Below are 12,630 nucleotides of genomic sequence, written 5' to 3'. Positions count from 1 at the left end.
AGTTTTATAGTATACGTACAAGGACTTGGATACAGAACGAAAATTATAAATATTTTTAGGAAAGTTACTTAAAAAGATCTTTGGAAAGCTTAGCACGAAATTAAAAAAAAATCAGAAAATTTAGAGATACGGGATACAGAAAATTATTGAAATATACTGGAAAATTAGTATCTAGGATACAACTGTTCTAGAGAGGATGTTACGTCGTGCATATCTTAGTCACATATTTTAGGCAGATTTTTGTTCGTTGCGAATTCTAACTATGTAAAATTATTAAGTGAAAAGAGGAGTAGCGTATTACAAACATTATATTTGTATAACAGCGCAAATCGAGCACTCAATGTTTGAAGTTTCTTGTAAAGAAGTGAAAACAGAGTAGAAACAGAAATTGCTCGCTATCAGTTTCGATCCTTTATACAACTTAACAAAGTTGCAGGAAAATTTTAGTTTTAGAGGAAAGAAAGTTTTCCTGCTAGCTTGGAAGAAATTCAACGATGCATCGAAATTCATATTCAACGTTTTTAGAACGACGACTACTTCTCAAACAGAAACTAAGGAATGCAAAAGTTGCGTCGTATTTAGAAAAAGTTATTGAAAGTTATTAACATTGAAATTAATATACTTCAGCTATATATACGCTTAAAAAGTTCGTGTAGTAAGTGGTCAAGTATTTTCGCGAGCTACTGTATTTGAAATCAAATGAAAAAGATGTTTTTGTCGTACAATCGGTCGACATCGTATCGAATTTTAAAACTACTTTGTTACAAAAGATAGGAAATGCGATTTATCATTTGTTTCATCTATGAGCTTCGATTTAAAACTGTATAAAACAACTTGTTATTACGTATTCGACGATATCGAAGCTTTACGCGATGCGTTGTTCCTCGATGAATTTTATATAACATTTTCTTGTGTTTAATAAACCAGGCTCTTCTTTTTTGGAATCTGCTTTTTATCGATCTTATGCAAAAACCGACATTTTGTATCTTTTATTTCAGTAAAGCCACTGGTCGTGCAGATTTTGACGAAGGAGCCTCGAGTTTCCGCTGACAAGAACTACGATGTGGAGTGCAGGACAAGTGGTTCTAGACCAGAAGCAGTAATTACTTGGTGGAAGGCGGAAAAGCAGATTAAGAAAATGGCGCAAAATGTAAGCTTTGTCGAGGATAAATACCTAACAATTTCCACAAACGCCAATGTGAAAGCGTACATTTATTTCGTAACGGATTTATTATGAAAATACTGTTCGCGTTACAATGGAAATTGCCTCGTTCTCTATTCACGATGTAATTTTATCGTTCGAACGACTGGATTACAATGCCTAAAGAGAAAGCATGCATCGATGTTGGAAACAATGTGTAATATAATTCGTGATAATTAAAAACGTTCCGCTACCGATAATTGGAATTTTGCAAAATCCAATAGTCCGCTCCGTTCTGTTTTCAGTATAATTTCTCTCGCTCAATATTCTGTTTCCAACCTTACTATTCTCTCGACGAATGCCGCAAAATTTCTTATCTCCTTTTCTAAAACTGCTCGAGTTTTGTACGATAAGCAATGAAAATGAAATTCTTCCATTGATACGAATTCAAATATTTCTTACTGTAATTATATAATACAAATATGTCGGTTTGTCTACGTTTACATCGGACATTAAATATATTACTTGTCACATGGCATACTTTCATTTCAGTATCACTCCGTCATTTTCTAGATACGCGCTTCTATAAACTCTCATGTCAATTGTAACTGTTCGAGGAATATGTAAGCGATTTTCGTTGCCTTCTGTTAGACTTTATGCCTCTATAACCACTTGATACGCGAAAAATCCCCAATTCCGTATATTCGCTACAATTTCTCTGGTGCTGCATAAAACGTTTTCACTGATTTTAGACGGTATTGGCGTCGTTTTAGAAACAAGCTTCGAGCTTCGACAGCATCTACGATGCAAATTGAAGAGAAAAGTAAGGAACACGGAAGGAAAACCGCGAGCTTTACAGAATCAGCAAATCGCAAAAGTCGCCAATCGAATCGACCACGTTAGCGTTTCGAGTTGTGGAAGTTACGCATGTGTCAGCGAGGTTCGTGACGCGATTTTAAGGAGAATTCTGGAAATCGATGCGCCACGAGTTTCTCCAGTTCGCAACGACTCATCGGGAAGTTGGCGCAATGAAGTTATTCCGTTTTTCCAACAAGCGGTCTGCTTCTTTTTTCGTTTCGATCCTGAGTCGACTCGACACCTTCCCCGCTACTGACGAGATAGAACTTCAAATCCACTGGATACTCCCTTTCCATTCCCTTCTTTTTCTACCACTCCTTCCACGCCCCTCGATAAATTACCGAAGACTTTACTTTCATTTCTTATTTGCAACGGGGCTATTTCTCCTTCGTAATCGTACAATCTGAAAACCGAATTTACTTTTCCTGTGTTTCGAAACGGAAATTCTTCGCTTTTCGAAACTTTTCTACAGTCTGGATTATGCTACATTATCGCGGAGAAAATATGAGTAGAAAAAGAAGTGGCAAGAAGCAAATCTTCGAGTCATGAACAAATCCGATGATCCCGCGCGCTAGACACACCCATCGCTAGCTTTCCTCCGACACAGCATCGTCACTGTACTTTACTTATTCTTCAACGTTAGAATAGTCAACAAGTCATCAACGGGTTACTCTCCTTAAATCAATCATTTACTTAACGTACACAACAGTGTACCTCATAAGTGTTGGAAATATAAACCTTATAACCCTGTTAATCGCAGCGTTATACTATCTTAACCACCCCTATTATCGTAACGGAAATCAGGGAATCGATCAACTCGTGGTGTCGATTATTATAATCGTAACGGGAATTTACGACTCCCGTTGAGGTGTTTCCTCGCGATTGCGTCTCCCCGCGATTGGTCGAAAATACACTTTGCTTAGGTTTTATTTTTCTAATTATGTTCATAAAGATATAGACTAAATTACAATTTAATAGTTATAATCGATAATAGCGTAATTCGAAGTTTTTTAGTTTATTTGAAACGATATAGTAGAGTAAAAAATATGAGAGCTCTGTTCGTCCTGCATGGTGTAGGTATCACAAGCTTCTACTGCTTTTAATATAATACCTAATTATCTTTGATGTTTTAAAATGCTATATGCCTTATCTGATATTCTTTCGCATTAAATTATGCTAGCCGCTCCTTATTTTATTTATAACCACGTTATGTCATGTCCATCGGGTATACACATTTGCATTTATGTCCATTGCAACCATGCGTTTTAGTTTTATTACATACAGACGCATGCAACGTGTAAGAAAATAGTCTTCTTAAAAAGATGTCTAAGAAATCGCATCTATAAGGTAGAATATTATCGAAAGCTAAGAAGAAATAACACTAAATTCACTGTTCGTCACTAAAACACTAAAATTACCGTTCGTTGGCAATGATTCTTGCAAAATTCCTAGTCGATTACTCAAGCGTTGACGTATGCCTAGTTACACTGACAGAATAGAGTATTTCATTTCTTCCTTACTTCGATCATGTACAAAAGAACGGAATAGATAAATTGCGTAGTTCCATAACCCGATCGAAGCGTCAGCTGTTGACGACTGAAAGCGTTATGAAGCGAGGGAAAGCCGCGAAAGATCTGATTTATTTTGCATCATTCACGGAAGAGATAGCCTCAATTTCTGCGCGGATAAGTTTCGCGTTCGCGCGTATCCGGCATAGCGGTCGCACCATCGTAGCCTGCGCACACTATCCTCCCTGCAAGATATATCGACGCTGGTGCTCGACTATCCGCAGAATTTTATCGAGAAATTCGATCGCTCCGCAACGAGGCGAAGCGAACCGAGTCTGTGCGGTTCGTAGCTTACGCTGGAAAAATGAGAGACGAACCGTCAACGTTGAGCGAGCGAGACGAAAAATCAGTGAAATAAACGGATAATGGCGTTGCTGGTCAGAAAGGGTTGGAAAAAGAAAAACAGCAAAAGAGAAAAAGAGAGAGAGAGAGAGACAGAGAGAAGAAGCGTGGTGGTAGCTCGCGAAGCGACATTCATCCTGACGAACTGTTAGTTCCATTCATCGTGCTCGCGATACTCATGCGGAATGCGTGGCTTTTCTCGATACGTATGCCTCGTGGCGCTATCATTAAAATGACATCGTGGAAACGGAAGGTTACGCGGCGCGTTATAAGAGAAACAGAAAGATGAAATCCAGCCAGGAGACAGTCATCGACCTGCCACCCATTTGCTATACTAGCCCGTCTGGTCGGGCTACAGTTTCCTCAATTCCACGCGACTGCATCGTAAATTCTGAAAAATCGTTAATCTATTTTTCAGCCCCTGCCCTCCCCTCCGCCTCTTGTCGCCGTGCCCCTTTATTTTCTCATTTCTCTTGCTCGGCAATGCAAGCCACTGTCGAATGGATTTTCATATTAAACCAGTGACAAATCGCTCGGATGCTTTCGTTTACGCAACCGGGCCATTACAGCCTGCGAAATCTGTTTAGCTTTTGATTGTGTAAAATCGGAAACGTTAATCTTTGTTAGATCGAGGGATTAGGGTAAGTGATGGACAGAGGGTAATGAAAAGCATGGAGCGAACGTTGTTTGATAGAAACGATATACGCTTTCGTTACTACGATACTTCTTCGTAACGAATAGCAATCTTTCGAAATTGCTCGTTGATGCGAAAAAATATCAAGTAATGCTTACTCTTTTAAAATAACTTTTTTTTTATAACAAAATATAATGAAGATTTAATTTCATACAAATAAGAATAGTTGTCTATATAAGAAATACCTCTTTTAAAGATATTGATAGCAGCACCGATATTTATTCACGGTAACTTTGTTAACTCCATATAAACTTTCAATCATCCGTTTGATCTTTATCTGATATTATCGGTAGCTTTTTTTCTCTCGAAATTCCTCGCTATAAATATCGATCCGAATTACAAAGATAAAAAAAAGCTGATATTTCGCTTTTTAAATAAAATCTAAAACCTATGATTTGCATTACCCCCTCCGACAAACGTGATCAAACGTTCAATTTACATCTGAAAATATCGCTTTCAATTCTAATATTTAATTCATCTCATTCCGTATCCTAGAAAAATGATTCATTTTCCGTAATTTATACATCCACCTTCCACTCTATATCAAAACTTTCAATCGTTCTCGCAATTATAACTAGACGTTGGAATATTTTCATTGGCAGTATCCGTTGGAAAATAACGAGAGCCTCAGTGTCCTGAGTTTCGTGCCAAGCATCGACGACGATGGCAAATACTTAACTTGTCGAGCGGAGAATCCCGTTATTTCTGGCAGCGCTTTGGAGGACAAGTGGAGACTGGACGTGCAGTATCAGCCGGTAGTCACTCTGAAAATGGGCAAGACCTTGAATCCCGATGATATCAAAGAGGGCGACGATGTCTACTTCGAGTGCTCAGTCAGGGCTAATCCGAAAGTGTACAAGCTTGCCTGGTTCAAAGATGTAAGTTTCGACATAGCGTATTCATAAATAATACATTTTAAGGGTTTTACGATAAGATGAGCAGCTAGTTGCGTTTCTTTGGATTCTTTAGATTATGATGTATACAACAATTAGAAAATTATTGGATATTTCTCTTAAAAATTTAATTTTAATTTAAATTTAATTTAATTATCGTATCTTATATATTAAAATTAACGAAGAGAATAAACGCTGATAATTTTGATGAGAAATAGCGTTAAGTAGATTTATATTTAACAAGATATTTAACAGGAATGGATAATTTTTATTAAAAATGTTTACACACAAAGGTTATGTTTCATCTAGATTTCAAAGATTAATAATTATTCTAAAGTAAATTTCATACCTCTTGCTGTAAAATAATTTACAAATAATAAGATTTTGTAATGTACATTAATAAAATTTCGCAACTGCCGTTACACGGAATGGAGCTATTTGTTGCAGGGCAAAGAGCTAAAGAACAATGCCACGGCAGGTATCGTCCTCAGTGATCATTCTCTGGTACTTCAGCGTATAACCCGATACTCGGCAGGTGATTATACTTGTCTTGTTGCCAATAGCGAAGGGAAAACTGCCAGTAATCCGGTGACTCTTCAAATAATGTGTGAGTTTACGTATCTCTCACTTTTATTTTCTCGATTCTACAAATAAATTTGCTCTTAAATATATCCATCGTTAACTTGATTGATTAATTTCTTAATGTTACGTACAAAATTTAATCGAACGATACTTTATGATACGTATATTAGAAAATTTTCGAATGCTGTACTATAGAAAAAATTTCTATATAGTTATACACGCATTTTAACAGTTAGTCTTAGAGTATTTTAATCAATTATTCGAATTATATTGCTTCTTGTTAGTAATATAAATAAGAACAAATTATAACGAAATTAAGGTAAACGAGAAGAAATTTTTATCTCGTACTCACAAGGAGGGAAATTAAATTACACTAGTTTTTTATTTCACTTGCTAGAATACGAACAAAATTCTATATATACATATATATATTTTCAAATTCCATTTCTTCGCTGAATACATCTTCTTGCTTCAAATGATTTTTTTTTTTAATTCTCAGATTATCACGCTCTTTTACACGCTTTAAATAATTTCCTTCGTTCTTAATCTTGGAGTAATCGATCCACGATTGTTTTCGCGAATAAACAAACGCTCCTGTCGCTAACACAATCGGCCAACGAAACTTGGTTGAAACAACGATTCGAAAATTTTAGCCAAACAACGGGCAACACCGTTCTCCTCCCGCGTGAGCACAAAAGCGTTCCATTGGCCTGATCTCAAGCCCTGCTTCCACTCGTTAATCACAAGAACAACGGAAGAGGTCGCGAATAGAATTGCGGCTTGGGCTTGATATTCTCTCGCCAATTCTCTAATTTGCCAGCTCTCGCCTCGGCTGTTCGATAATTACTTAATCGATGGCAAGTAGCGGTCGAATACTGGAATCAGAGACTCGAAAGGACCTTTCCTAGCCTCCGTTAGAGAAAATTGGTGTGAAAGGAAGCGGCAAGAGGAACGTAGGAGGCAATAAGGACAGAGGATAAAGATAGGATGAGGATAGGGCGGATAGTTTTCTGTAAAACACACAGCACGAGTTATTCTATTAGAATGGTCGGTAGTGGCGTTGGTAGCCCGGCATATCTGCATCTTGTAAATGACCTAAGAGGGAAGGAAGGACTCCGATGCATATTCAATGTATGTAAAGCATAACTGAATATTCATGTGTGGGTGAACGCAGCCTGGCAATGTGCTAAGCCAGGCCGACGCGACGCGAGACAACAGTGGGGGCGCGCCGAGTTAAAGGAAACCGCGAATTCGCCCTAATGTTTTAGGATTTCTCCGTCACTCGCTGTTGTTTCGACCGTTGGCATTGATCCTTGAGTCGAGCCGCACGAGAATTTCGAAAATCGAGTTATTTCCGCTGACGAATTTAACTAGCAGTACGCGTTTTATTCGATCTTCTACCTGATCTTTATTCGCTAGTGAAATTACTTAAAGAAATAAAATTGCATATGTAAGTCGATGAAAATAATGACACAAACACGTGATTCAGAGAGCGTTGGGTAAGAGATAACTAAGCACTCGCTACCATCTGTTGTTCGCCATCCGAGGATTAATATTCTCAAGAAACAGGAAATTCAATTATGAAACACGCGAAAACTATTATCCAGCAGTTTGGTCGCTCAATTTAGAATAAATTAGCCTGTGGATGTTTATGGATTCAAAATTTAAACGTACAATGCGTAAAGATGTATAAAATATCCAAGGTAAAATACCCGTAATAATAATCTTCTTTCATTTCTATTCATAAAATTTGAATTCGCTTAATAATCCTCAGTCTAATAATAACATCTAACATTTTCATTATATTGGTAATCAAATCGTAATATATCACTGCAACGCGTCGCTCTTCATTTGCAATCTGAGCTGGCGAGCCATCCGTTTAAATGAAATTGATTTACCTGACAGTTCGAGAAGTAAATTTCAAATAATATACTGCTCTGCTATACAAAGAAGCTGCAGTACATCCGTAAGACAACATTATACGCATCTCGATTAACATCAGGCGACTGGTAATGCGTACTAATCAGGAACTGTGTACCGTGCGTTTCACTCGACAAATGCAGTGCCGGTGATACGTCGAGCATCCAGTATCGTCGACTTCTCGTATTAGTAATTAATTCGGCAGTGCATCAAACGCATCAGATTGAAACCAAGCCGTCTGGTGATCCCGTACTTCCGCCGTAAATCATCTCTCGTGCCATTTGGAATTTCCGTATGCCATGGCCTATTGCAAATACCGATGTCAAGGGAATTTCCTATTAGGCGATCGATCGAACCAGTCGCTAGTTCAGTGGTGTCGAGCTTCTTCTTCCGTTTCACGCGCCAACATCTCTCACATTTGGATATTAAACGCTCCCTCGAGCATCGTCTTCTCTAGACGCTTTCCATATCGGTCGTAATTTCTTCTGCTTGAAAGAACAAATTAAGGAAAGGTTGGATTAGATCCTTTAAAGGATTGTAGGTAATTCCGAGGGAATGACAATTCTGGATAGTTGTTTGTTGCGAATAACCGAGTTTTGAGTGGTAGAGATACAGCTATATTCATAAGCATCAGGGACCGAAATGATTAATTATCATCTGGATGAAAGATTTATTAAAGCTATTAATCGTTATCTGATTTGGAACTTATACAAAGACTATAGAGATTTAATGTAAATAAATAATAAAGATCTCATCCTTATGTACGACAATTTTCAACTTCTTTATTTATATTAAGCTTCAGTTGATCTGAACATTCAATTCTGGCACTCGTCTTATTAATTTCTCTATCGTATTTGACGTTTCTTTGAAGGATCCATGGGGAAAAGGAAGAATATCAAGTTTCAGCATCTCTCAGAAAACGGAGATTTATTTTTCAATATTCTGCGTCAGTTTCAACTTTAAATCGTCATTTTACGTAATGTATAGCACGTTAAATTCTAAAAAAATGAAATGTATTTATTTTTCATCGTACATCTCAGTTGTAATTGGTATAAAACCCGGAAAATATTATTTTCCAATGCGGCATAGCCAGCAATAAAGAGCACGCAAGTAGCATGCGAAAAAAATATTATACCTTCTTGCCATGGACCCTTCGTTTGGTTCCAAGTTTCGATTCGGAATTGGATAAACTTCTGCGAGTTTTACATCCGATATGGAACTTTCCCAATCAGATTTGGGTTAAGAGAAATGATTACTTGATTAAGGAGCAAATATTTGGAAGTGAAGTAGTACAGCTCAAGCATTTCTGAAGACTTTTGCAAGCAAGTTAAACCCATCGGAGAGATAACAATTCGCTCGAAAGCAATTCATTTACAGCACAGATACGAGCTCGAGCATCAAACGATTACCTCGGCAAGTGTCAAGTTAAAAATTGGTTAAATTTTAACGATATCGTATCTGCATAAACGTTGGAAACATTAAAACGTATGTTTAATTTGCCACTTTTAATACGCTGTTCGACTTATCCGTGCATTAGGTCAATTGGATCTGCATGACCGCTTCAGTTTGTTACGATATACGGCTTCGGATTTGTAATAGGCGTTCGATCACATTAAAGCACAATTTACATTGAAGTACGAGACACTGTTGTGATTCGATGATCGAATTCGATAAATTATAATATACTCCCCTTTATACGAATGGATCAGACAGCCTTGGATATCATTTGAACGAATGCCACCAAGAATACGAATTTAATCCTAGAATGGAACACAAAGGAATCGCGATAATATAGGATGGCGTATCAAATTTTAAAATTGCTCTCTTTTAAAAAATGAAAAATATAATTTATTATGTTTTTCCCCCTTCGTTTCTATTTCTATTTCGTCTATACATTATCTGTATTTATAATAATCAAGACCTTTAATTTTTCTTTCGCGACTGATCTTCAATTCTTTAATTCGGCGACTAAAACGTTATAATAAAAACAAACGTGACATTCTTTCACAGACACGCCAGTTTGCAAGGAGGGCAGAAGCGAAGTGGTGGTGGGCGCGCTGAAGCAAGAAACTGTATCGTTGGTTTGTTCCGTGGAGAGTCACCCAGCACCGTTGATTTTCCACTGGACATTCAATAATTCCGGAGAATTGGTGGAGGTTCCTCATTCTCGTTACTCTCACGTGGCAGCGGTCGGGACGCCGTCCGTTGCCGAAAACCTAAAGGAGTATCCACAATTTCATGGGTCCAGGCTGAACTACACGCCCGCAACGGAAATGGACTATGGTACGGTAGCGTGCTGGGCGAGCAACCAGGTTGGCAAGCAACGGACGCCATGCCTCTTTCAGGTAAATGCATTTCTCTCGTTTATCTTACGTTGCACCGGCAGCTTGCAATTTTCCGAATTGTTCACTACGCGATGTTACTTGAAATGGACGATATTAGGGATATTAGGCATAGAAAATAATTTAAACACGTTTATAGTTGTCTGGATTTACACAGCATGCGCGAGATATATATATTGTCAAAAATACACGAAAGCTAGATCGTCTATTTTTACAAATGAATGGACTTGTAATGATTTTACTTTTTATGATAGTTACAAATATGTATAGTAAAATATTGTGACACGGTAAGATTCAAATACTTTCATGAGTCACTGCATGTGCATTTTCTGTGAAATGTTAATATCAACGATTATTATTGATTATACCTAAACAATGAAAAATTAAATACCTATTTAATAATCAGATCGGTACATTTCATTTTAATTATTGGTTGATATTGAATTTTACGTAAAGTGTGCGATTAGTTTACACGAACGAGAGAACAAGAAAAAGGAATCGAGTTTGACGCGTGAATGAATTTTCTAAGGCAAGATCTACCTATTGTATAATAGAAAAATCTACAGGAATTGAGTCTATTAAAGAGAAATGTTCGAATACGTATTTGTATGCGACGAGGGTATTGCAGATCGGCCATGCAAACATAGAATTGCTTTTAATGGCCCGGAATCGAATTTCTTCCAAAATGGAAAATACTCCATCTAGCTAAATGTTTGATAATTGCGCACTTTTGTACATTCATGGACCAACACGGTATATCAACAATGTAATAGGCCGATGAATAAAAATGGTATATCTTTGCCAAGAATTCTAATTTGTTATTTAACATATCTGTTAACAGACTACGAATATTTGAACAGTGAAATGAAAATGAAATAAGTTATAATAGAGCACGTTTTTTCTTCGAAGGTTGGAGAAAAATATTTGCACCGGTTGATACTTTGAATAGGACTAATTAAATTAAGCTAATTTCAATCAGTAAGTTATCTTTGGTCGAATTAATACATTTGTTGTCGTCAATGTATATGCCTAACAAGATTATTCGTAAAAGCTCTTTTCTTCATGTTTCATCTATTTATGTGAAAGTTTTTGTAGCGATGAATAACAACCCCATACGACATTATGTATCGGTTTCAATCAACCCTATCAATCAAGTTCTATCAATTAATTAAGTCAACACAATACCACATGATTGCTACGTTGATCTGTTCAATCTAAGCATAGTTATATCGATTACGTAATATCCTACATACACATGTACACGTAAACTATTGCAGCAACAGCAAAATTTGCTTTAAATTTCTGCCACTTGGAGATTTTTTCGATAAATTTCGTCATTTTGTGTCGGTGAATTACGTACGCCATAGATTTTCATCGTAATTTACTAAAATCGCTTTTTCGTAGAATACTCAGTTTTAGCAGCAATCATTAATATATTATAATTCTCGACGAAAAGGATATTAAGCGAACCCTTGGAATTTTCTCGTAATCATAACGTTAAAAAGCAACGTTCAATGTACCGTAATTAAAATACCTGCGAATGAAACGTTGCGTTAACGCAACGATGGCCTTTAATGAATTAAAACACATGGCGTGTCTCATCCGCATCGAAAGTGCCATAATTGAATCGAACCGTCTAAATCGAAATCTAATACGAACTTTTTCGAACTGGATTAAATTCAAAAGTGCAAACATCCAATATTGAGAGCCGAATGGTCACATTTTCCAGGTGATAGCCGCAGGACGTCCGTACGCTCTGCACAACTGCAGCACGACAGAAATGTCCGCGCCTTTAGACGCGGAGGAACTGAACGCCAAGTCCGGAACCGGACTGATAGTTCGCTGCTTGGAGGGTTACGACGGCGGTCTTCCGATCTATAGCTATCAATTGGAAGTGGTCGCGGATGAAGACGGCGGGCCAATTCTGTTGAACAAAACTATGCCCGCCAGTCCGAACGGACCAACTTTCGAGGTGGCAGGCCTAACGACAGGAAGGAGTTATCGACTTTTTCTGTACGCGATTAATGCAAAGGGGAGGAGCGAACCTGCCATTCTCGAGCCAGTGACCCTGAAGGGTGTCGCCATGTACACGACCGGTGAGTACATTGACTTTCTAATGCGTATCGCATTTAGCGGAACCGTTTGACACATGTCAAATCACTTCTCTAATGAGAAACGATTCTTCGCGTTAAACGACGCGTAAAACGACCACCAGTCTCGTTTAACGTTTTCTGCTCGTCGAATCTATTTTATACACGTTGGGATAGAATACCTACGGGATGGTGCATGT

The 12,630-nt window shown here is 37.6% G+C and overlaps 1 protein-coding gene across 1 annotated transcript in view; it reads left to right on the top strand.

Moving 5' to 3' along the window:
• Positions 1-12,630, top strand: part of LOC126871794 (hemicentin-2-like) — a 166,450-nt gene that overhangs the window by 123,824 nt on the left and 29,996 nt on the right. Inside the window, exons 5-9 of the mRNA XM_050631028.1 lie at positions 999-1,150; positions 5,206-5,481; positions 5,944-6,103; positions 10,009-10,343; positions 12,070-12,436. Of these exons, the coding sequence (XP_050486985.1) occupies positions 999-1,150; positions 5,206-5,481; positions 5,944-6,103; positions 10,009-10,343; positions 12,070-12,436 (1,290 nt within the window). The remainder of the gene's footprint in view (positions 1-998; positions 1,151-5,205; positions 5,482-5,943; positions 6,104-10,008; positions 10,344-12,069; positions 12,437-12,630) is intronic.

Source organism: Bombus huntii, chromosome 12 (genome assembly GCF_024542735.1).
Source record: "Bombus huntii isolate Logan2020A chromosome 12, iyBomHunt1.1, whole genome shotgun sequence".
Taxonomy (NCBI): Eukaryota; Metazoa; Arthropoda; class Insecta; order Hymenoptera; family Apidae; genus Bombus; species Bombus huntii.
The sequence above is the reverse complement of the archived record's forward strand: the minus strand, read 5'-3'. Positions and strand labels throughout refer to the sequence as shown.